Source organism: Schistocerca americana, chromosome X (assembly GCF_021461395.2).
Source record: "Schistocerca americana isolate TAMUIC-IGC-003095 chromosome X, iqSchAmer2.1, whole genome shotgun sequence".
NCBI lineage: Eukaryota > Metazoa > Arthropoda > Insecta > Orthoptera > Acrididae > Schistocerca > Schistocerca americana.
The window spans coordinates 747,729,850-747,756,497 of record NC_060130.1 but is presented as its reverse complement, the minus strand read 5'-3'; the positions used below and the strand labels follow the sequence as shown (position 1 = coordinate 747,756,497).

At 41.4% G+C, this 26,648-nt stretch overlaps 1 protein-coding gene and 1 non-coding gene across 2 annotated transcripts in view; one reads left to right on the top strand and one right to left on the bottom strand.

The window, feature by feature from the left end:
• LOC124556498 (26S proteasome non-ATPase regulatory subunit 5-like) overlaps window positions 1–26,648 on the top strand; it is a 197,060-nt gene that overhangs the window by 108,318 nt on the left and 62,094 nt on the right. Inside the window, exon 5 of the mRNA XM_047130455.1 lies at window positions 1,862–2,056. Within this exon, the coding sequence (XP_046986411.1) occupies window positions 1,862–2,056 (195 nt within the window). The remainder of the gene's footprint in view (window positions 1–1,861; window positions 2,057–26,648) is intronic.
• Trnat-ugu lies at window positions 11,188–11,260 on the bottom strand. Its single transcript has one exon. It is a non-coding gene; the product is annotated as a tRNA-Thr (tRNA).

Genomic DNA, 26,648 nt, shown 5'->3' with positions numbered 1-26,648 from the left:
GGGGCTGGGCGTTTTAGTAGTATGGGTGTGGACCAGTATGGTGCGTAGGTTGGGTGGGGATGGGATACCACTTTAGGAGTGATGGACAGGATCTTGGGTGGGATGTTCCTCATTTACAGGCCTGATGCAAGATAATCAAAGAGCTGGTGAAGCATTTGGTTCAGTTGTTTAAGTCAAGCATGATATTTGATGATGAGGGGGCACTCCTTTGTAGCTGGTTCTTGGGGGTGGTGGGAGGGTTAGGGAGGTGTGAAAGTACGGTACTCACCATAACTCACCTGGCCCCAGTCTCCATCAACCCACTGTCTGCACACCCTCCACCCAACATTTTCCCCTTCCTATGTCCTGTCCCCCCTTTTACAACCAACGTTTCCACATCACCTTCATCATGCTCTGCACACCAACAGCTCTGGTACCTGTGCATCACATGCCTATCCTGTACAACAGCCATCCCTCCCTACCTTATTCCTAGCCAGGGAACCTGCTGCCTCCCTCCTAGCCACTGGCTGCCCACCTCCAACCCCTCTTTCTGCCTCTCTCCTCTCCGCCACCCCTTTACTCACCCCACCCCACCCCACCCCACCCCACCCTACCCTACCCCACCCTACCCTACCCTACCCTAATCCACCTGCCTGGCATTGTGTATCCAGCTGACATGATTTTTATGTGTGTGTGTGTGTGTGTGTGTGTGTGCGTGTGTGTACTGTAGCTCAACAAAGGGTTTATTTTGAAAGCTAGCAAGTTTTTTTAAATCTTTTGGTGTGCCTGTTTACAACTTTATGCTGTTGCCATTCAGTGAGTGGTATGTTTTATTCTTACATTTATTTTTGTTAAGTATGTAATACTGAACCAAGTGATGATGTCCTTTACTCACTTTGTACTCTTTGAAATTTGCGAGAGAAGTATGACCTAACATTATTATTGCGTGTTTTAATGCCCGTAGATTATTTTTCATGGAGATGCGTCAACAGTGTTTCTTGTATACCATTACAGTTGCTGCCAGAGGGAGAATATTCACTGTATTTGAGTAAATTGTACATGAGCATTAAGTATTTGGAAGGATATGCTAGTCGGTTTCTTAGGTGTTATAATAATTGTAATCAGATTCAGCATAATCACTTTAAACATGTAGGGGTATGCGAAGAGTTACTACAGAATAAAGTTTATTTCACAGTCACTCAAGGCCTCTTTTTGCCTTTATTGTTGCCTGGCTCAATAAATGGTGCAGTGAGTATAGCCAAAGTTATCGTTGGTTCTACATTGTAAACTTAGTCATAAACAAATGGATTTTGAGGTACTGTTTGTGATTATATCTAATTGCCCTAGCCTAGCTAACTGTAGCCAGCACAGTTCAAGGAGGGGTGTAGCATTATAAGATGAGGCACTGATATTAGACTATAAAACACACATCTGAAACCAACCCCTCCTCTTTAATACCTAACACCTCTTCTGTCTCTAGTGCATCCACCAACTGAAGTGCCACAGTGCTTAGCATAGTGGACTCACAATGAGGAGGAGCAGGAGGAGGGGGGTTTCTCTAAACTGATTAAGGTGAATACCAGAATGGTTGCTACAAAAAAGAATCTGCTAACATGTTTCACAATCCTTGTTCAGTCTCATCATGTGCTTCATCTCTAACAATCTGGTCATTGACAAGATGTTTCTTCCTTTCTTAATGCTTCCTTGAAACACAATCGTGATAATTTTAATTGGTAGTGGCATTCAGATTCAAAATATGATTTCAGCTACAGGAATAAAACATGTTGTAAAGTTCAGGCTGTAACATTAATGAACTCTGTGTTCATACTACTCATGCTTGCATCCATGATCTCTGCCTTAAAAACTTTCCTTGTGGTTTCAGGATACATCAAGTTCTGCGGAACCCTAGCTCATGCACATCCTATAGAGATGGCCACTCTGCATCCAGATATTATACATTTTATGGTTGGGACAATTGTGACTGATGCAACTGATCCAGTCTCTTTGATTGTCTTATTAGAAACGTTAGCATACATTGCATCATCACCAGAAGGGAAAAAAATTCTTCATTCTTTGGGTATGTACCAAGACTACGTGTATATTATGTTTGGCAGCAACATACTCTTTTCCCTTAGATGGAAAAATGTTAAGTAATTGTCCTGAGTCATTGCAGTCTACAGACATATTTAAGTAGTTAGCTCTGAGGTCAGTATTTATACTGTTGCTGAGTGAAGCAGCTACTTCGAGAGCAACAGAGTAAATTTTCTGATTTCAGTAACTATTGTTTATGGTGCAATTTAGACATTTTGTGTGTACTTCCCTCATATTACAGTCTTACCCAAAGTCAGTTCTGGTTTCAGGATACAGTTTAGGAAATAAAACTTCTGTTATGATGTTCTTTTTTTTGTCATGGCCAGCAAAAAGCACATTGGTGCTGGAATTCTGACATGATCACTATATAACTACACATTTCTCACTGTTACTTCTTTAGTCATATATTACATAAGAATGCTTTACACTGCCAGAGCAGCTTGACAACTTTGTTAAAAGTAGTCTTATCTACTCTTATTTAGCATAATATAATTTGTGGTATATATCTTGTGCTCAAGTATTGTAGCTTTCACTGTAGGGAAGCACACTCCATGTTTGTTGATACAAAAATTGGTACAGTGTGTATGTCATTCATTAGTGTCTTATACATATTCCAATCAAATATTATTGTGCTAACCACATGCAGCTGACTTAATATTGAAACACTTTAAAGTCTGTAACTGAGACTACTGTAACAGGCAAAAGAATCTTATTTCTCAGTGGTACATAATTAGAATTCCCTGCACTCTGAATGATGTTGGAAGTCTCAGAAACCATACCATTAGAATTATAGTAATTTATAAGTACATTATTACCGAATATTAGCCCTACAACTGTACTTCTGCAATTCTTTCTGAAAGTTCGAGACTTTTTTGCGAAAAAAATACAAACAAATTACAGTTCAACGTATTTGCCATTGCTGGCCACTATTTTCCCCCATCTTTGCGCATTGATCAAATAATGTGATAGCCGGAGGGGACAATGTCTGGAGAATATGACAGGTTTGGTAGAACTTCCCATTTCAGCATTTCCAAGTATGTTTTGATGGCTGTTGCAACATGGGGTCAAACAATGTCATGCTGCAAAATCATCTTTCCATGTCTATTGCTGTATTGTGGTCATTTGCCTTTCAGTGCTCGGCTCAAACACATCAGTGGTTTTTATAATGAGTTCCTACGATGGTTTCCGTTGATTTCAGTAGCTTTAAAAAACCTCTCTTCCACTGTCATGCCATTGTTCGACATCAAAATCACCAGTCTCTGCACGTTCTTTCACTAACAGGTGCCTCACTACAGATCTTGACCAGCATTTTATGAGCCTGAGCTGCAGATTTCTTCATGTTAAAGCAAAAAATTAAAACTTCTTGCAAATGATGTGAAATGGGCTCATAAGTTGACTTATTCAATAGAGCATAACTTTTTGATGCAGTATCACAAATTGACTAATATTTTGATGGTGTTAGCTTTACAAATGCTTAAGCTTATTGTATGACACAACCTACCATCTGCACCACCAGTTGCCACTACTGCCATCTGTTGCAAAGTGGCGGGAGCAAAGTTGTAGACCTAATATGTCAGTGTTTGCTTTAAGCCTTCATTTTGATTAGCTTTTGTATATAATTGCTTGCAGCTTTAATATTTTTTTCGGAATGCATAAAAAAATATGTTGGGAACTTTGCATCGTCAATTATTCTATTTGCAGGTTCTGCCATGGGCAAAATTGTTGCCTTCCTTTAGCAATAACAAATCAAAATAAAATTATATTAGGATGGAAGTGTGTGTGTGTGTGTGTGGGGGGGGGGGCGCGTAGGCGCATGTGCACGCGCATTTTTCTTAGTCATCTTATCAATATAAGAATCAATTAACAGAACTGTAAAGAAATACCCAGTGCAGAAAATAAATGAGCATGTTAATGTCGGAACTATGAAAAAAATTTAAAATGAGAGCTACCAGTTTTATTCAACTGTGGTAGCAGTACATATGCAGAAAATACATAATATACTCATTGTCTGTAGGTACACCACAATTGCTCATCAGTAACAGAATGGGGAGTATCATGAATGTGAAATGAACTTAGACATTTAGCTGACAAATGTTGCTTTCAATTAACACTGATTTCCTTAGACATTATGTGAGCACCAAGAGGCCCGATTCATTTTAACTGACAGTAGTGCTTGCAATAGATATGCACAGCTAGCAAGTACCACCTTGTAGGATGGTATTTTATTAAGTGACACCACATGTATAATAGATTGCATGATGAGAACTGTGAGCTGCCAGATGGCATGTGTTTTTTATTTAATTGTGAACTGGGTGAAGACATGCATGCAGCGTTTGTCAGATGACTTTTATGAAACATATACAGCTACATTCACATTGTTTTACACAAAAAAGAAGGTAATATTTTTGGTGTTGGAAGGACTTTCTTGCGTAAAAGCAACATCCTTTATTTTTTAAATAAATAAAAATAAATTTGTATAAATACTCCATTACATTCAGAAAGTCCCATTTATTCAGAACAATAAACTAAAATATTTTTCCTCAGTATTTTAAAGCATCACCAAATATGAGGTTAAAGTGAACATAAAAGTTGAAGCAAGATGGTAAAACTCTCACAACCAACTTTGTTCCCCCTTTTCTTTACATGGTCTGGTGCACTGGTAAATTCAGTATTGAATCAAACCAATGGTGGTCATCAGCCTCACATAATATGTACAATTTATATTGTGCTTTGTGGGTTTCAGAATAAAGTATAAAAGCATCCACCATATAACTTGTATCTTTCAGATTGCACATGTCATGTTGAACCATAATGAGAGCAAAACCACACTAACATTTTGCTGGCTTAACATTCATGCTCTTGCCAGTAGCTGGGACCAAACTCAGATAACGCAGCCACTCATTTGAATTCTTGGTGCTCCGGAGTTTGTAAATATTTGTTTAATAGCCAGACCAGTATTCAAGTGTAGAACTCATTGCCAGTGGCATCTGATACAGAGGACAACAAACAATTGTATGCAAATATTAGTTTGGCTGTTAAAACATTTTAAATGCTCATGGTCATGTCAAGATGTCCTTTAACAAGCAAACACTCACAGTGAAGCACAGCTGTCATCTGCTGATCTGAAGTCCACCTTCCTGTAAATGTAACTTCTTACCTAAATACAATAATACCAGTGATAATTTGCTCTCTGTTTGATGCAGTTGTAGTACATCTAGACAGATTTAAAAAAAAAAAACACCGCGGAAGTGGTTTGTTTTGCCTGCAAGCAAGTGGAGATCCAAATATGGTATAAAAACATTGTTTTATAAACATGTGGTGATCTCTACTACACTTGCTTGACATTCTAAACATAGATAAAATTTTATAAAGTAAACATGATCAATTTACACAAATTTTCTGTCAAGAAATATCCTTCTCTAAAAGTAATTAATTTTTCATTCTGCAGTGGACTGGGCTACACAAACACGACTCACAATTCATCCTTACAGATTGACTTCCACCTATACTTCATCTCTCACCTTCCAAACTTCACAGAAGTTCTTTGACAAAACTTGCAGAACTAGCACCCCTGGAAGGTGCAAGATGAGATAATGGTGTACATGAAGCCATTAGGACAGATCATGAATCATGCTTGGGTAGCTCATTCAGTTGAACAGTAGCTGCAAAAGGCAAAGTTCCCAAGTTTGAGTCTTGGTCTGGCACATAATTGACAGGTCAGTTTGTGCACAAAATATTGCACCGGCAACACTTTCGTAATTATGGATGGCCATAGAGGCGGCATGGCTCAGTATTTCTACAGGGAAATCCAACAACTTGTTGAGTCCATGCCACGTCGAGTTGCAACACAATATTAGGAGGTATCCCATAACTTGTCACCTCAGTATATTTGTTTTACAACACCAGTAAAATTTTGATTCATGTACAATAGTTATCTTGCTTCTGTTGACAGAATCCTCCTCTCCTTCAGGGTTTCATTAGTAGTTAGACAATAGATTTAGTTCTTAAGCTAACTCACACTGGTGCTCACAGGCTGCTATGTCCATTTTCCTAAAACATCCGTTTTTTGCCATTCACATTTAAACCTACACTGGCACTTCTAGAGTGCTTTGCTAGATGGAATTCGCTCTAATAATCTTACCTCACTGATGCTCATTGCTGCTCAGACCTGTGTATAAACTATGTACATTTTCAAGCAACAACAATAACTTTTCCAAAACGTATTTAAACATTCTCAATAAATAATAGTTCAGAAAGGAGATAATTCCATGACTTATTCAATGTAAAATCTGAGGTTTCAGCACGGCCTGGTGCCTTGTTTACTTTAAGCAGTCTTAGTTATTCATCAGTTCTGGGGTGGTTAATATCATTATTGCTCATTTGTGATTTTGTGTTGCAGTCAAACATCAGTATGGTAGTATCCCCTCGTGTAAACACATTTTTAAATGCCGAAATTTAAAATTTCTGCTTTTTGTCTGCTGACTTCAGTTTCAGAGCCATAGATTTAATGGAATGTTCAGATCCATTTATTGACTCTTACATATGCTCAGAATTTTCTCAAATCTTTTGTGAAGATCCGATTGTAAAAATTATTATAGGCTTCACACATGGTTCTTCTTACAGATACAATACATACCATTAACTTTTCTCTACCGTTACCCCAGCAATCTCTTTTGTAGCAGGGATGTAATAGTCTCTGTTTTCACAACTTTCTACACCTGGCACCATTGCGTTCTCTATCAATTCGACCAAATACAAATACTCTCCAAGCTTTCTTAACAAACTTTTTGCCTTTAGTGGCCATAATTCCTGTAATAATAATGTGGCCATTTATTCCTCTCCCACTGGTGACACTGTTAAAAATATCGGGTCTGATTGTTACTAGGAGATCTAGAATATTGCTTTCACATGTTGCCATCAGTCTAGTTATTCAAGACAGTTTCCAGACTAACTTTTCAGTATTACTTCGCAAGACTTTGTCCAAACCACCAGAAACGTATGCATAGTTTTCCCAGTTGACAGTGAGCAGCGAATTTCACTATGTGGCAGATGGTAGAAACAGGTTATTAATCCAAGTTCATTGATCCCAGTCACTCTTATCCATATTAGTTCACAATCAGTCAGTTTTTAAACATCACTAGACCTAATTCTTCTACTCGGCAATACGAGCACTCCTCCTCTGAAGAGTATAATCTATGTTTCTGATATATGTTCCATGTGTTGTTGAAAATTTCCGTGCTCTGTACTTTGAGTTTCAACTCACTCTTAGTTCTAGGTATGATGTGGGATGACTGCGTTCTATGAGAGACATGAGCTCCAGGACTTTACTGCAAATGGTTTGGCTGTTAACAGATAGTCTTTTCAAATTCTCACTGTCCAGGTTTTCTAGCCATTCTGTTGAAGTAATTGGCTTATCTAGTGTGGTTTTCTACTGTGGGTATTGAGTTTCGCCTGATTAAATAAATAAAAAAATTTAAAAAATTAAATATATGCTTTCGACATGTACTGTGACACTTGAGTGTCCATTTTCAATGTATAGTGCACATTGATTCTACCAATCTTCACTGTGTAGCATAGATGGAGGAACGTACAACCAATCTTATCAAAAAACTGGTGGAGCCTCTGGCTTAGACCCTACACTGGGTTCGAGACCAGAGGACCCTGATCAGTCCTCAGAACAATGCTGCAAATTAAAAGCTGTGCAAAGACCTCATGATTGAAGATAGTTACTTTCATCATTTCTGCCAGTCTCTGGAAAGTGCTAAGTGAAAACCCAGGTGACAGATGTCATTGGTTCCATTGTGAGCAGTAATCAGCACACCTCAATGTATCTTGTTCTCTCAACTGCTTGGGTGGCATCTCCACATGAAAGATGTTTGTTGTGCAATCCACACTTCAGGCAAGACATTTTCAAGCACCAGCTGAAGAAACACTTTTGGTTGCACAGATCCTTGAGAATCAAAACAACTAAATTTATGACATATCATAAATTCTGCATCAGACGTGGCAACATGTGAATGCTGAGAAATTTTTCTTGAGACTTGACACACATCTAGACTAGTGTTAATGTAAATTTAGACAACATAGTTTATGGAGAGCAGCAATCTGCTGCTATATTTAATTTAAAATGAACAGTCAAGATTGCAATGATATTTGTTTATTTACTGATTTTGGCTTATGGAAAAGTCATCTTCAGAATTTTTGGCCCTGCAAGGGTAGGAATAGCAAAGTTACAAACAGTACTATTACATATGGCCTTAAGGTACAGAAAAGCTGTAGTAAAAACTATAAACAATACTATTGTATATGGCATTCAAAAAAACAGAGAAGGGTTATAGTGTTTACCCATATGACTGGTGCTGGTGGCTCCTTGGTTTTTTCATGATAACATGATTGTACACTGACTGATGGCTGTGGAGCTATGGGTTAAGTAGTGTGCAATTCGTGAAACATTATCAAGCATAAAGGAAGTAGTCATTTATGTTAAAATAAAATAAACAAACTTACAAAACAACAGAAGAAGCTGTGTAATCTATCGACATTGGTGTGAAAGACACACACACAGTTCTTACTTATGTTTTGTCGATAAATGAATAGACAAGAGAGTGATAATTATGTGCACATAGATATTACATATACAGATAATGAGAGGTAAAATTACATTAAAAGATACAACCATTAAATATGTACATACCGTTGTGTATTTTCTAGGCAGTGCCCTCTGGTAAGAATTTAAAACAACACCATTGCCTAGATGACATGAATGTTAAATTGGCCGCCATGATATCATAGAAATGTGTACTAAAAAAGGATGCTGTTGTCATGGTAACATAATGGCCGAAGTGGTAGTCGAGGAACCAAAGAAGTATGCCTGCGGGTTCCAGCTACGTTCAAGGTATCAATTCAGGTCGATATCATCAAAGACATTTGTGATGACAATTCACAAAGAAACACTGTAGGAGAGTTACTTAGTATTCTCCAGCATCATTATTGAGACCAAATGTGGTGACGAGAGCAGCTGCTGTTGTCAAGGTGCCATAGTGACAGCTCTATATGGATGTTTTCATGGCATGGGCTTCTAGACACTTGCATACATATGCGACATCATGTTGTTAGTAATATGATGATAAAAGGCTATAGTGTTAATACATAATTAATAAAGATTAGTTGCTCTTGCTGAAATGACTTGTGTGCTTGCACAGTGTCAAGTGTACGATTGGATTCCCCTGCAAAGCATTCAAAATGACATCTCTGCTTGTACAATGCTTTTATTTGTGAGGCTGTGGCATCTTTGTTTTCTGTTTGCTGATTTTTCTGTGTGAAAGATGAAGGTCTGATAAGCATTACTTTGCACTTCCAATTTTTCTCAACCTTTTCAAAGATTTTTTTTCTTGGTAATACAATATTCATGAACAGTTTTAACTTCATAGAGTATTCTGACATAAGCCTTTTCCACCTCTTCTTACACAACATCTTTCAGCTGTTCTTTTTGCTCATCAAACTGCTTTGCATTGTACTCTTTCAATTCAAAGCTATTTCCAGACATATGGGAAATTTCTCCTGCAATATGAGGATTATCTCTTGATAATTCCGTTTTCAAATTACCAATACTAGTAGTTGATGACGATGTGAAATCATTTTGCCTCAGTGAATTTTACCTCCGAAGAAATATCTTCCCTTATATCTTGGGGCATGACTTGAGTCTCAGCAACGTTATAAGGCATTTTACAACCTCAAATTTTGTGTGGTCTACATATTCAACCCTTTTCAATAAACTGCTTCATCACTCATTATACTAGTGGAAGCCATTTTAGGTTTGGGTAATTCAGTCCTACCATCATTACCTTGACACTCAATTTTTTCTCCATTTCAGTCATATGAAACATCGTCATCTTGTGACAGAAAAAGCCGTTATGTTCTGGTACTTGACCAATTTACCTATCACCAATAAAATATATTTATTTAATTTTGCTGGATCTGGATGGCACTTTGCATACTTCTGAATGTTGCAAACCTTCTGGCAGCGAGGCTCACAAAGGAAATCTCAATATTAGTTTCTGTTCATGAAATGCATACTGTTTACCACACCAGTTACATTAACTATAACTATAAGATATTTAATAGCCACCATCTGGATCACAACTTATTATATTACTGACCACCAGTTTGTCAACTGTCAAACTGCATTTTGTGACACCAGACCTGAAGATGATCTGCAGAGCCAATTGAAACTGGTAATAAGTAATAAAATAATTTGTGATCCAGACAGTGTTTGTTTATTATAACAAAATAGAATGTTGTTCCTACAACATGGCATCAGCTATGAAATACCTGTAGGTGTATCTCAGCTTGTAAAAGTTAATCGTCAACACAGAAACATTTTGTAATTAGAGTGTGGCATCTAGCCATTCGAAATTGTTGTCAGTAAGTGGCCTGTTCCCAATCATTTATCAGACAATGCATCATTTTTTACTGTACCAGGAGCAAAACCACACTAAAATTATTCTCACTTATCTTTCCTACTGCTGTCAGAGATTGGATTCCGGGCAAAATGCAGATAATACACTCACCCACCTTACAGTACAGTCATTATCTGACAGTCTTGTGTCTACTGTTCTGTAAACCTATTTTCTCGCTTTATGCAGGAACACTCCTGATAGTGTACACTCGGCTTGACACAACTGCAGTATGTCAAGAAACCTTGAGAAAAATAGGTGAAGGAAGATGTTTGTTAAGCCTACAAATGGTTCAAATGGCTCTGAGCACTATGGGACTTAACATCTTAGGTCATCAGTCCCCTAGAACTTAGAACTACTTAAACCTGACTAACCTAAGGACATCACACACATCCCTGCCCGAGGCAGGATTCGAACATGCGACTGTAGCGGTCCCGCGGTTCCGGACTGCAGAGCCTAGAACCGCACAGCCACCGCGGCCGGCGTTAAGCCTACAAGCAACTACAAAACCAAATATAGTATATAGGCAATTTATTATTAAGACCTGATGGCCTCATTACTCTTGCTTCATATGGGCAACAATTTTGATAAAAGACACAAACCAATTACAAACATTGGCTACGAGCATGCATCAATGAAAGAGTGGGTAAAGTTGAAAATTTGTGCCGAACTGGGATTCAAACCCAGGCCTCCTGCTTACAAGGCAGATGCTCTGACCTCTAAGCGATCCAGACACAGTGGTCAGTGCAACTGCACAGACGACCATAGCACACCTCCCATCAGACTCAAATTCTCGCCTTATCCTCACACTACTAATGTAGCACCCCTTCTCCATTATCTTCATTACTCGCTGCATTTTGCTATTTCCCATAAGTGTTTATACACCGAAGCACCAAATGAACTGGTATAGCCATGCATATTCAAATACAGAGATATGTAAACAGGCAGAAAACGGTGTTGCAGTCGACAACACCTATATAAGGCAAGTGTCTTGCGCAGTTCTTAGATTGGTTACTACTGCTACAATAGCAGGTTATCAAGATTTAAGTGAGTTTGAACATGGTGGTATAGTTGGAGCATGAGCGATGGGACACACCGTCTCCGAGGTAGCGTTGAAGTGGGGATTTTTCCAGACAACTGTTTCACGAGTGTACCACGAATATCAGGAATCCAGTAAAACATCAAATCTCTGACCGCTGCAGCTGGATAAAGATCCTGCGGACCAATGATGACTGAAGAAAATTGTTCAACGTGAAGAAGTGCAACTCTTCCACAAATTGCTGCAGATTTCAATGCTGGGCCATCAACAAGTGTCAATATGTGAACCATTCTACGAAACATCATCGATATGGGCTTTCATAGCCAAAGTGCACTCGTGTACCCTCAATGACTGCATGATACAAAGCCTTACGCCTCGCCAAGGCCGGTCAATACCGACACTGGACTGCCGATGACTGGAAACATGTTGCCTGGTTGGATGCGTCTCATATCAAATTGTATCAAGCGGATTGACGTCTACGAGTGTGGAGACAACCTCGTGAATCCATGGACCCTGCATGTCAGCAGGGGATTGTTCAACCTGGTGGAGGCTGTTTAATGGTGTGGGGTGTGTGCAGTGGGAGTGATATGGGCCTCTGAAAGGTAAGACGTACTTAAGCATCCTGTTTGATCACATGCATCCATTCATGTCCATTGTGCATTCCAACGGACTTGGGCAATTCCAGCAGGATAATGTAACACCTCACATGTCCAGAATTGCTACAGAGTGGCTCCAGGAACACACTTCTGAGTTTAAACGCTTCAGCTGGCCACCAAACTCCCCATACATGAACATTATTTAACATATCTGGGATGCCTTGCAACATGCTGTTCAGAAGAGCTTTCCAACCCCTCATACTCTTACGGATTTATGGACAGCCCTGCAGGCTTCATGGTGTCAGTTCGCTCCAGCAGTACTTCAGACATTAGTCAAGTCCATGCACATCTTATTGCAGCACTTCTGTATGCTTGCGAGGGTCCTACATGACATTAGGCGGATGTACCAGTTTCTTTGACTCTTCAGTGTATATTACTGTTATTCATGTTTGTTACTTCAGGCCAACCCTTGACCTGTTTCATCATTACACATATTGTGTCTAAACTCAAATGTAACGAAAACATATCTAATAGACATAAACTTCAACATGAAGTTATCGCAGAATTTATTCTTAATCTGTTTCGCCACAAAAACTATTGCTTTGCCACCCTTTTTGTTTATTTCATTGTCACTCAACTCCAATGGATGAGTCCTTCCCCTCATCAGAGGGGTGTCTTTGCACATGCATTGCCCCCTTACATATTTCTTTAAATCAAATGTCCACATAAGATATCCACCTATGCCAATGATCTAGAATGTTGTGCAAAAAGCTTCCATGTAGACATCTTCTGATCACATTTTGACTTCACATCTTCCCCTCGTGCAAATCCTGTGACACATCATCCCCTGATGCAATTGTAAATGCTTTTATGTGCAAGGATGAAAACGAAATGGTTTTGCACGTGTCCCTCTGTTTTAAGGTGTGTGGTGCATTGTTGTAAATTCACGTACAGACTACTTGTTTCATTTGTCACCCAAATCATTACATTTCTTATCTCAGGAAAGTGCCATCTTTCATCTAAGCATAGTGAAACACACATCTGTTGATTTCAAATTAAAATTAATCCTTTCATTGCTGGGGGCATGTATACACATCCTACTATGCCGTTCCCCAGATGCTGTGGACATGTATATGTGCACAGCTTGGGTTTTCCTTCAGTGCTATGGATGTCTGTCTGCATCCTGAACTGCTGATTACTCACTGCTACAGACAAGTTACTTACAGGTCTCGGTGAATAAAAAAGTTTCGAGTCTTTATCGTACAACATATGTGCCTCATTGTGTGCTACCATTTTCAAGAAAACCTCATTCCAATATCACGAATCGTTTGAGATATGGTGATTCTTATGACCACACAATTTGTGATTCATAAGGATGTGAATGAGCACATTACACACAACTGTCCTTCAGATATAAAATCCAATAACTTGAGAATCAAATGAGGTATCAGTCTGCTCTCGATTTTAAATGACATTTAAATATCTTATCTACTGCTGCAGTGTAGAGCTAAAATCAGCCATGTAGAAGCAGTTTGGTTTTGCCTCTGCAAAATCCTTAAAATTTTGTGCAATGTTTTTACTTATTTTGATGCAGCACTGTAAGTATGATGGGTATTGGAAAGTAATTAAGTTATTTATTGAGTGAAGATACCAGACTGTAAGATATGCAAAAATCCCATTTTTCCCCTTAATAGTTTTCAAAATATCAGATGTTAAGTATTTCATATTGGCCAGGAAGCCTCCTTTCAACACAGGCACCAGTATTTGGTGACCAGTGCAGCTATAACAGAAGCCCCTCAGCATGGAATGCAGAGAGCATGTCTTTAGCAGCGAAAGAGTTTAAACTTAATATCTCTCAGGTTTCTCAGCGTGACTGATTAATATGTGCTTCCAGGTGTTTTGCCGAGTTGTTGTTTCAGTTTTGTGCACAATGTTTTGACAGTCGACCCAGCCATCTTCTTCAAGTGCTGCAAGTTTTGCTGTTATGTGTACTCGCTGTCTGGACTCCAACCAGACTGTGAACTGTTGTTGGTCTCATGTCGCTATTTCTATCAGAGTTCAATTCCTGATGCCCACTATGCCCATTGATGATCTTTTGTTTACAGAGCTCATATTGATATTCCATGAAATGCAGATTCTCTCAACATTTTCCAACTCTGATGGAAGAGATGGCCAACAAGATTTTAATATATTGATCACTTGCACAATATGCCAAGACAAGATGGAGGAAACCATAATGTAATTAATCTCACTGACAATTGTATGGATGAAGATACAATAAAGATCCTTTGTAAAGGGCTAAATTTTGCTTCAACTGGAAAAATGCTACCAATAGCAGATTACATCAAATCTGTGGAGCATTTTGTAGATTCTCTTCCATCAGAAGCAGGGAAGAGGTTTGCCACAAAATATGTAGAGTACTTAAGCAAATCACCAATGTTAAGGTCAAACATCTCCCAACAGAGAACGAGTAACATTGAAAAATCTGTGAAGGAGTTCTACCCGCCAGCAAAGGGGACACTGTGGACGTGATGTCAGGTGTGGACTACAGTAAGATGTTTTTCAATGTTTTGAATGACATTGCATACAAACAGGCAGATTTTTATCCTATGAATAAAACAGAGAGGAAGATGATGAGTGTGCTCAATGAGTCAGGCTTGCCACATAACATTATTAAAGATCTTAAAACACGAGCAGCAGTGCAACCACAATTATATAGCCTTCTTGATGTATACAAGGAAACAATTCGTCTAAGATCCATAGATAGTAATATTGGCACATCTACATACCAGCTCGCAAAATACCTGAAATGCATTCTTAGTGAATATGTGGGGAAGTGAGAGCACCACTTCCACAACTCCACTGACTTTGTGCACTGCGTCAGTCAAATGTAGCTCCATGATATGGATATTATGCTCAGTTTCAATGAGTCTCCCTCTTTACAAGAGTTCCACTTTCTGATTCCTGGGAAATAACCATAGAAAAGGTCACCAACTGTTTCATAAAACTTTTTAGGCACATTCTAAAATCTTCTTATTTCCTATTCAGTGAAAAATATTATGAACAAACTGATGGTGTGACAATGGGTAGTCTGTTATCCCGTGTTGTGGAGAACCTATACGTGGAACACTTTGAAGCAAAGGCACTAGAATGTGCTTAATTGAAACCATTGCGTTTCTATCAGTATGTGGATGACACATTTGTAGTGTGGCCACATGGAGCAGGAAAGCTTCAAGAGTTCCTAGAACACTTCAACTCCATCCATCATAATATAAAATTCGCGATGGAACCTGAAAAAAAGGACCAACTGTTATAACCTTTAATTCACTAATAATTTGCGGGGATATACAAACATAGAAACAATAGTGAGTTTCATACTACCAACTCCGTATCTGTCACTCCACTCCCGTGCCGTGACATGCGGCTGGCGCCGTTCATAGCTAGGTGGCGCTCCTGCACTCAGCCGAGCTGCGGAGCGCCTCTATCGCCGTGTTCGCGTACTGACGTAGCGGCACTTTTAAATCTCGTGGCACTGTCACAACACCAACTACCTTCCTCAATGTGTCAGTTGAGAACAACAAATGAATCCCTGGATCATGGTGTGGTTTGCTAAAAACCTACAAACACTGACCTCTGTCTCCACCCTCAAGCCATCACCATCCATCACAAAGAAACTCAGTGCTAAAGACTCTGGTCTGTGCCAAAGAATTGCAACACCCATAAGTAGTGTTCTGAAGGAATGGGTACTCAGCTCATCAAATTGAATGGGCAATGCAGTCAAAATCAAGAATACCTGAGAAATAGTTTGAGACTGAGACCGAGGAAGAGAAACTAAAAATTGATTGTCTGCCTTATGTTGGCTCAATATCTAGAAAAATCTATAGACTTGTTTGGAAACATGGCATACAGTGTATTTTGCTCCATTCAGCTAAGATAACCTAGGTCTCCGAAATCTAGGTGTTTATTGAATTCCATGCAAAAGTTTCATGTCTTACATGGGGCAGACTAGCAAAATAGTTGAGGTGAAATGCAAGAAACATCAGTGACATACCTGACAAAAGCAACCAAGCAGATTGGGTGTCTCAAAGCACTGCCATGAATATTTGCATGAAATGGAATATGATGGGACCAGTATCATGGTGCATATGCCAAATTTTTGTGGCAGTATAACTAACAATTTGGTCAAAATAAAGATGTCAGATAATCTAATAAACAGAGCTGGCAGTTTTAATTTAAATAATGATTGGGATCTGTCACTCAATTTATAAAAATATCATTGGCCACTGCATCCACCAGAGCTGAAAAATGCTGAGAGAAGCTGTTTCACAGAATATGAGTGCAAGCTCTGAGAAACAAAGAGAATCAAAGGTCATAGAGAATGAGGAATTGAACTTGGCTATAAATGGCAGCATGAGACCAACAGTAGTTTACAGTCGTGTTGGATTCCAGGCAGCTAGTGCACATTACAGCAAAACTCGCATTCCTGAAGTGGCTGGGTTAGTCGACACAATATTATACATAAACTGGAAACAACAACATGGCAAACACTCAGAAGTGCGCTATTAATTAAAGCTTATGTTGTTCTGTGGCATATGGAATCCAACATTGGCATGATTATCCCACATTAGGCCAGCTCATAAAAATAATAGTTTCCATGCTTCAATGTGTTTGGTAAACTGAAAGATAGCTTGTATGGACAATGAATTGAAGGAGAACAGACGCAGAGAGTGTTTCTCTAATGATCCAAAAAGTACTTTTGCATAAATACCAAAATCCATCATTGCAACTTGGAAAAAGCCAGCGAGTCTATATGCATCTTATCCTTCACAATAGGTCTTTACTCACAAAATTAGACTGAAAAAAGTGAAAGATGTTAAATAGTATATTGGGATCTACATTTTAAAAAATAAAAATGAGAACTATATTCTATAATGGAAATTAATTATGCGCATACTGTGTAATTTCAGAGTTCAGTTTTATGGGCATGTATGAAGAAGTGCCTCAAAATTGATGAAATGCATCTTGAACATAATTGTCTTGAAACCAAAAACAAGAATACCCAGTACTTGAACATCAAAACCATGGACATTAAAACAGGATGTCAAGCCAAAACTGAAACATATGTCTTTAACTCATTGGTATCTACCCAATCAGCTTAGGATTGGTGCTTGAAATGAGTCTGTGAGAGATTAAAACTGTGGTGGCAATAAATTGAGTCTGGGAGGCACAGTGCTGAAGACAGTGCACTCCAACGTTCATAGAGTGCTAATGTTTGCCCAGCTATTCGCATTTAGGTTTTCTTTGGTTTCAATAAAGCACAAGGTGAATGCAAAAAGAGTTCCATGTAAGACAGACCACGGTTGATTTTCTCTTTCATCTGGCTCAAAGAGCCAAATCACAGTGAAATTGACTAGTTCTAAAATCATAACTTTTGTATCAACTTTTACTTTTTTTAAATAATTGCAAAGAGAATGTAGTTTCAGACTTTGAAGATTGCCAGTGGCCTGTTAGATATGCGTAGTCTACTGAATGGTGGGACCTCATTCATAAAAGCGAAATATCCAGGTCCTTACAACTATTTTGTAGTTCTTAATAACATATTATGAATTATAGCCAGCGTTGTCAGCTGCATCATTCTCAACTACAAACCTCTCTCTTTCATCTCTCATCATATCTACCAATTGAGGAGAGGGAGGGGAGAGTGTGTGTGTGTGTGTGTGTGTGTGTGTGTGTGTGTGTGAAGGGGGGGGGGGCGAGAGAGAGAGAGAGAGAGAGAGAGAGAGAGGAAGGAAGGAAGGAAGGAAGGAAGGAGATACTCATCACAGGTTATAGTGCTTGCACAAAGTTGATTGTTTGGCTACACTGTTGCTTTCTATGAAAGTCTAAGGTTATGAAAGATAAAGATCCTTGATCTTTGTTGTATTCAGTAAGTCATTTGCTGATTAAACTTTGAATCATGTCTACAGTTTCTCTCTGCAAAGATATTTAGTCCTTACTTGACACTTAACCTTTCTCTAAGAATGCAGGGTCTCACAAAGGTAACATTGAATAAAAAGTTCTCAGGTGTCCAACTGCATCAAGTGATTAAAATTACATGAGCTTTTGGCCAAGCACTCCGTGGCCATTGCCAAGTGGTATGACTGCCAGTGTGCTGCTGGTACACTCCTTATATACACCAGTTGCCAGTTGCGACATCACTGGTGCTCGCAGCATCACCATAATATGGGCATACGTTGACTCAGTGTTCGATGTGCCTGCTTACAGTGATCACGTGGTTGAAGTAGGAACATCGAATGCCAGGAGCACTTGGCCAAAGCCCGTGTAATTTTAATCATGTGACATGGTTGGAAATCTGAGAGCATTTTTTTCTCTTAACCTTTCTCTTTCATACTTCATGTAAGCTGATGAGTCTGTTTAGAAAATTCGTCAGTAGTATTTTTTATAGATAGCTGTCCTACTGTAGATGATTTATAAGTTATTTCAGTGATATCAATCCAGATGTTTATGGATTTGTTCATGGCTCTTTCACTGTAGTTGCATTGTTTCACTGTGTGTTTTCCTATATTAGATATTACCTTTACCATTTGGATTTTATGCTACATGCATCAGATGTATTGATAATTCTTCCAGTTATTAAGTGCTTGTTAACACAAATCTGCTACTATACTTTGTTGGCTTTAATTGCTTTTCAAAATCAGATTTCTATCAGACGATTCTTCATCAGAATATATATACATGATCCTCCACTTAAGTCATCAGGCACATTGTCCCTGGTGTTTTGACAGATATTTGCAATTTCTTTTTTGCAATATGTAGCTGGAGTCACTCCAGACAAATACTGCTCATCATGTCTGTCATGCAATGCCCATTGTGGACGGAAAGTGTCAGTGTGTTTCCCATTACAAACAAAATTATTTTCAAAGTGGAATTTTACGTGCCCATTAAATAGGGTGCTCCCAAATTAGTCTAACACATTACTTGTTTTACCAATATGTGTTAATAGGGGCAGCAGACCACGAAGTATAAGCCATACTGCAGCAGTGTAGCCATCACCCTGGCCCATGCTAACTGCTGCCACCAAGCAAGAGCACTGTGCAGTTGCTGTTGTACTGGTTATTCTTCATGTTTTACTGTTCCTGTCAATACATATTGATGAAACAAATATCACACCAGACTTATTTGGGACCACTCTATCGAATGGGCATGTAAATTTCCACTTGAAAAACCGTTTTCTTTGTAAGGGGAAACAAACTGACTCTTTCTGTCAACACTAGAAGTAGCATGAAAGATGTGATGTGCAGTATTTGTTTGGACTGACTCCAGATAGACGTTACAAATATGAAATTCCAAATACCCACCAAAACATCAGAGAAAATTTACATGACCTCTCTTAGAAGGGCACCCAGTATATGTCCAGTGTGTGTGTGTGTGTGTGTGTGTGTGTGTGTGTGTGTGTGTGTGTGTGTGTGTGTGTGTGTGGAGGGGGTGGTGGGTGAGTGAGTGAAGTCCTGCCTACTTCCATTTCATTTTCGTCACAGCTTTCTCTTGTCAATTTTTTTTCTTTTCCCTTCTCTCCAATTCCAGCTTTCATCTCCTCATTGCTTGGAGGACAACCCTCAGTTTTTGAATGGTTTTCATATTAAAAGTCCCTGCCCCACTGCCATAATTCAGAACTGACTACCCATGCTGAGGGCAAACTTCCTTTTTCAGGTAAAATGAAAGGTTTGTTTTGTGGAATACTTTCTTCAATTTACCAAAAGCACGCTTCTATTTTTATTTTTTTCATTTTTCTCAGATACAAAAAAAAATCTAGAACTGGTTATACGACTTTGTTGTTAATTTGTACTATTTTCCTCACAATATGTTTTTTATCATTATTTCAGTTTTATTGTAATTGATTTTTGAACCTACTTTGTTTTGCTGTATTGAGTGCTTCTGTTCACTGTCGTAATTTATTTTCACTAGATAAATAGTACGATGCCATCACACAAATTAATGTGATTCCAGTATGTTCCATTAATATGAATTCTTTCTTCATTTTCTCAGTGTAAGGCCCAAAAACATCTCTAGTACTGCTGAGAATAGTTTTGAGGCTGCAGAATTTCCTTGATCAAGTTCCCTTTCTATCTTGAATTTCTCACTGTCCTGATTCCAGTTGAAATCCTTTGGGAGCTGTAACATTGGTGTATGTATTCTTCAGGATACTAAGTACCTGAAAGAAATGTCTGTTTCTGAGAGGCTGTTAGTATGTATTTTGTTGAAATCATTAAAAGTACATGTGGTTGGTGAAAATCACAGTGAATTTCATGTGTGTTACAGCTAGGAGACTGACAGGCCTTGCTTGTTCTTTTTGTCTTCTTGTTTGTGCCCTTTCTTCTAAAGGACAATAATTAAAGCAGTCTCTGACTTTGTGAATATTCCAATCCTCTTTTGCAATCAATGTGTAAACAATTTTGAAAGTTTTTCTATATATAACATTTCCTACACCTTTAACACTTCTAGGGACTGATGACTGTAGCAGTTAAGTCACATAAGATTTCACATATCTTTAACACTTTGAGGACTGACAGTTCAGCTTTCTGATACTGTGCCTTTTAATAGTTTCTTTAGATTTTGTGTAACACACTGATGGAATAAAAATTAAAATGCCAAAAAGTAATTAATGTAGAATACTGAAAATTTGGGAATACAGTTGTGTAGGTAACATATTTAAGTGATTAACTTTGCAAGATCATAGGTTACTCTAAGTGCGAGATAAGTGATTCCAAGTGTGAAATGCTGTTCCATTAGTAACCAGTGTAATCACCAGAATGTTGAACACAACAGACCTCCCCCCAGGGGGCTCACGGTTTTTTTGTGAGTACGTGTGTGGCGAGTACAGGGCCGCGAGCTATTGCAGCCTTCCTTCTCACCAGGGCTGCATTTCCTTGCCCTTCCCCTCCTTTCCTCTCCTTGCTCCTTCCCCTTCACCCTTCACCCTCTCCTCTCCCTCTCTTGGTGTCCTTGTTTATGTTGGCCCCTCTATCCTCATGGTTATGTTGGTTTTGCAATTTGGTTTTGTTGCGTAATCACCTCATCCTTTTGGCATTCCCTGGTCCCCCCCTGGGGTTTGACCTCCATTACTAAATTTCTATTCTGTAGTGTGAGCCATTTGGGGAAGAGCACCGTACCTAGCGTCTCCTACGTGTGCCCTTCTAGTTCATTCCACGTTTTCTTTCACGTCGTTGTCTGATGCTAGGGTAGCCAGCCCGTGTGGTGGGGTCGCTATTTACCCTTTTGATTGAGCCCCCTGAACACACAGGGATCACACTTGTGATATCTGAGCTGTGACCTCCTCATGTAAGCCTAGGAGTGGTTGTTTGGCGTCCTGGAGCATCGGAACTCCCGGCAATGGCCGCCGTGCCAGACGGCCCTTGCTGTGGCTGGGTGGCACCTGTGGGGAGAGCCCCTGATCGGAATGTGTGGTATCAGGGTGGACGCTATGCAAATGAAACGCACAGGGGTCCAGAACTCTGGCTGTTCTTCTGCGGCCATCTCTCCGAGTGGAACTGATTGTTTTAGTGCTGCTTCTCCTGCCCGTTCGGCCTTCCCTTCCATGGCTACCCCCCACTATCTGGTTTGTACCAGGACTGATGGGGATACTTTCACCAATACCAAACCTTTATTTTTTGTGGAACACATTGAAGACAAGTTTGGCAAAGTGGACTCTCTGAGCAAGATGCGGTCGGGTTTGTTGTTGATCAAAACTGCTTCAGCTGCCCAGTCTGCGGCCCTATGTGCCTGTAACCATCTTGGCACAATTCCTGTGTCTATTACCCCCCCCCACCAGTCTCTAAATATGGTTCAAGGTGTGATTTTTCACAGGGACCTCATCCTTCAAACTAATGAGGAACTTCGGGACAATCTCGGACGGCGGGGTGTTCACTTTGTTCAGCGTGTTCAGAAGTGTCCGAAGGACAATCCCATTGATACTGGTGCCTTTATCCTGGCCTTTGATGGGGATACCCTCCCTGAGAAAGTAAAGATTATGGTTCATCGATGTGACGTGAAGCAGTACATCCCACCTCCTATGAGGTATTTTAAGTGCTTACGTTTTGGACACATGTCTTCCTGCTGTTTGCAGGCCCCTCTCTGTGGTGACTGTGGACGTCCACTCCATGAGGGGAGTTCCTGTGTTCCCCCTCCTGTGTGTGTTAATTGTCATGGCAATCATTCTCCACATTCACCAGATTGCCCAGTATATAAGAAGGAAAAGAAGATACAGGAGTATAAGTCCCTTGATCGTTTAACCTACACTGAAGCTCGTAAGAAGTATGCACGTCTTCACCCTGTGTCCATGACGTCTAGTTATGCTTTAGTTACATCTTCACCCCTTCCTTACCCCAGTCCCGAACCCCTCTCCTCCTCCCCTCTCCTGCGGCTCCCACACCCTCTCCTCCAGGCGCCACTCCCTCTCCCCAGCCGGAGAAGTGTCCCACTTCTTCAGTGTCTGCCAGTCAAGGGCGCCCCTCCCGGGATACCCCTTCCCGGCACCTTCCAGGCCAAAGGTCTGCTGCCATGCGATGACCACGAGAACCACAGTCTGTGGGCCCCCAGGTTGCTCGATCTCTTTCCGTTCACGATCTTGCAGCAGCTGGCTCCTTTACGCCGCACAGCCCTCCTTGATCTCAAACAGAAAAGAAGAAAAAAGCATAAGTCCTGGTACAAGGAGCCTCTGGTGTCACCAGAGGTCCCATCCCCGGCTTCGCAACCTGATTCTGACCTGTTGTTCATGGATGACGCCCCCTCCTTGTCGGTGACGGGTGGTGACCCGGCACCATGACTGGCTGTAGCCTGTCAACCCCCATTTGAATCATCGTTCTGTGGTTATCCAGTGGAATTGTAATGGAAATTACCATCACCTTCCGGAGTTGATATCCCTTATTTTGTCTTACTCTGCAGCTTGTGTGGTTCTACAGGAATCTCGTTTTACTGATGATCACTCACCAACCCTCTGTGGGTTCGGTGTTTTCTGTCAAAATCAGGTTGGCCCCCTGTGGGCCTCTGGTGGCGTTTGTACATTGGTCCGTACAGACGTTGCTAGCGCGTGGATTCCACTTCAAACTACATTGGAAGCGGTTGCTGTTAGGGTCCACCTGGACTCTGAGGTAACAGTTTGCAATCTTTAGCTCCCTCCTGACAGGACTTTTACACCTGCTGCCTTAACTGCCTTTCTTCAGCAACTTCCTCCTCCCTTCCTCCTTCTTGGGGATTTTAATGCTCATCATCCCTTGTGGGGCAGGGCATTTCCATCTAGACGAGGTCTTCTCATAGACCAGTTCCTTGCAGACCATGACTTGTATCTTCTTAATGATGGCTCCCCTACTCATTTTAGTGCCGGTCGTGCTACCTTTTCTGCCATTGATCTTCCTCTTTCTTCTCCCTCCCTCCTCCCTTCATTACACTGGTCGCCACATAACGACCTTTGTGATAGTGACCATTTCCCGTTGATTCTCTTGCTCCCTTCCCGCTCCCCAATGGACAGGTTACCTCGTTGGTCTTTCCAACTTGCCGATTGGTCTCTATACACTGCACAGGTTGTGTTTCCTCCCTCTTTGTTGGGTTGTCTTGATGACATCTTACATGACGTGTGTGACGCGATTGTTCACGCTGCTAGCCTTGCTGTACTGCGCTCATCTGGACCATTTCACCATCGGCAAGTCCCATGGTGGAGTACGGCCATTGCCATTGCCATTGCCATTGCCATTGCCATCCATGATCGCTGTCAAACTTTGCAACACCTTAAGAGGCACCCATCCTTTCCCAGCCTTATTACTTTTAAATGCCTTTACGCTAAAGCCCGTTGCTTAATCAAATAGAGCAAAAGGATGTGTTGGGAATTCTTTGTTTCTTCCCTCGGTTCTACTGTCCCTATGTCACGGGCATGGGCTACACTTCGCTCTCTCCAAGGTTACCATCGGCAGTCCACCCTCCCAAGCCTTCACCTCCCGTATGGCCTTTGCATAGACCCATTGATTCTCGCGGAACATCTTGTGACCCATTTTGCAACAGCATCAGCATCAGCCTCCTATCCGGCTGCTTTCCTTCACCAGAAGCAGCGGGCCAAAGCTTCCGCCTTATGTTTTACCCTTGTCAGTCAGAATCTTACAATGAACCTTTTACTGAATGGGAACTTCTTTCCACACTTTCTTCTTCTCATGATACGGCCCCTGGCCGAGACTGCATTCATAACCACCTGCTTCAACATCTCAGTGCTCCACAACGGCAACATCTTCTCAGCGTGTTTAACCGTATTTGGCTCCATGGTGACTTCCCTTCTCAGTGGAGGGACACCATTGTGGTTCCTGTCCTTAAGCCTGGTAAGAACCCCCTGTTTGTCCCCCCTGCGGGTTCAGGGGTAAGGATAGGCCCGCGGTATTCCTGCCTGCCGTACAAGGCGACTAAAAGGAGTCTCAAAAGTTTTGGCCTTATGTGATGGTCCCCTCTCAGGTTTGACCTCCATCTTTCTAAATTCTTCCGAAGAGCGAGCCAATTGGGGAAGGGTGCCTTACATGGTGCACTGTATCTGTCGTGCGTTGAGACCTTAAGCCGGCTTTCTCGTCGTTGCAATGCTGTCCCGCTCGTTTTACATCTCTTGGGCGAGGATATGTCCCTGGGTGCGATTACCATGCAGTACTGTGCAGTGTTGCATTTTGCTGCAACGACAACCTTGGACATTTTTGTACCTAAGATCCAGCACGGTAGCCAGTCCGTTGTGGTGGGGCCGCCATGTACCTGTTGGTTGTTGCCCCCTGACAACACAGGGATCGCTCTGCTGATGCCTGCGCCGTTAACTCCCCACGTATGCCAACGAGTAGATTCCCATCTCCCTGGGGCATCGAGACTCCCGGCAATGAAGCGTGGTACATCATCTCTCGCTGGTGGCCAGCCGCCAGCAGTCTCTAAGCGTTCTCGGGCTCAATTTAATGCTCAGAAATATGATCCAAAAATGTTCCCCTCCCTTGCCACACAGTGGGAGGAGTGTAAGTCTCAGAATGGCAATGACAGTTATTCGCCCCGGTTCCTAGTTTGTACGAGATCTGATGGGGAGTCTTTCATGCCCACCAAGCCTCAGTTCTTTGTAGAGCAATTAGAGGACAAGTTTGGGGAAGTGGAGGGCTTGTCCAAAACACGCTCCGGGTCAGTTTTGATACAAACGGCATCTGCAGCCCAGTCACGCAGGTTACTTGGTTGTTACAAGTTGGGGGATGTTAACGTATTATTTTCCATAGGGACCTACTGTTACAGTCTGATTAAGAGCTGCGCCCCAACTTAGAGCGCCGAGGTGTTCATTTCGTCCGGTGCGTTGATCGGGGTCCGAGGGATAATCAGGTTGCTACCGGTGCCTTCATCTTGGCCTTCGAGGGTGATACATTACTGAAGATTGTCAAGGTGATGGTCTACCATCGTGAAGTCAAGCCCTATATCCCTCCCCTGATGCGGTGCTTTAAGTGCTGGAAGTTCGGCCATATGTCTTCCCGCTGTACTTCCAGCCTCACATGTTGAGATTGCGGACGCCCATCACATCCCGATACTCCATGTGCCCCGCCTCCCATCTGTGTCAACTGTGGAGAGCCTCATTCACCTTGCTCGCCAGACTGCAGGATCTTACAGAAAGAGTGCAAAATCATGGAATATAAGACCCTGGACTGACTGACCTATAGTGAGGCTAAGAGGAAATATGACTGACTACATCCTGTGATAATGACATCTTCATACGCTGCTGCTACATCAACCGTGCTAGCCCCATCAGTTCCGAGAATTCCAGCCGGATCGACGAACTGTACAACTCCACATCCCCCCTTGCCCGTGGGGGGGCTCTACCCACCCTGTTGCTCCTGCGCCACCTACCTCAGGAGCAACACCCTCCCACCCATCGGGGATGTCCGTCCCCGCATCTAAGCCGGAGAAGCTACCAACTTCTTCGGCTTCTCACACTCGCAAGGGGTCCCTTGGGTCCCTCTCTTCCCAGGTTTCCACAAGTGGGAAGGCTGACGCCCAACAGTGGCATAAGTGCCCACAACCAGCTCATCGTAGGGCTTCGCGATCCTCCTCCGTCCCGGAGACTGAATCGATGAAGCCCTCCCAGCCAGTGAAACCAAAGGCGCAGCATGAAAAATCCAAGAAGAAGAGCTCTAAGCCCAAGGAACTCGCGGTGGCACCCACCCCAGCACAAACTTCCAGCTCTGCGTCTGAGGATGAGGTGGAGATTCTGGCGTCTGCTGAGGACCTCGATCTCGCCGGTCCCTCAGATGCAATAGTTAGCACTTGCACAGGTGCTCAATCAGAGGCAGCAGGTGACCCAGCGGTGTAATCTGCCTCCCCAGTCCCTTCACGCCTTTCTCAGCCATGGACAATATCATCCTCCAGTGGAACTGCAGCGGTTTCTTCCACAATCTTGCTGAGCTCCAACAACTTATCAGCCTTCATCCTTTCCTCTGCATTGCT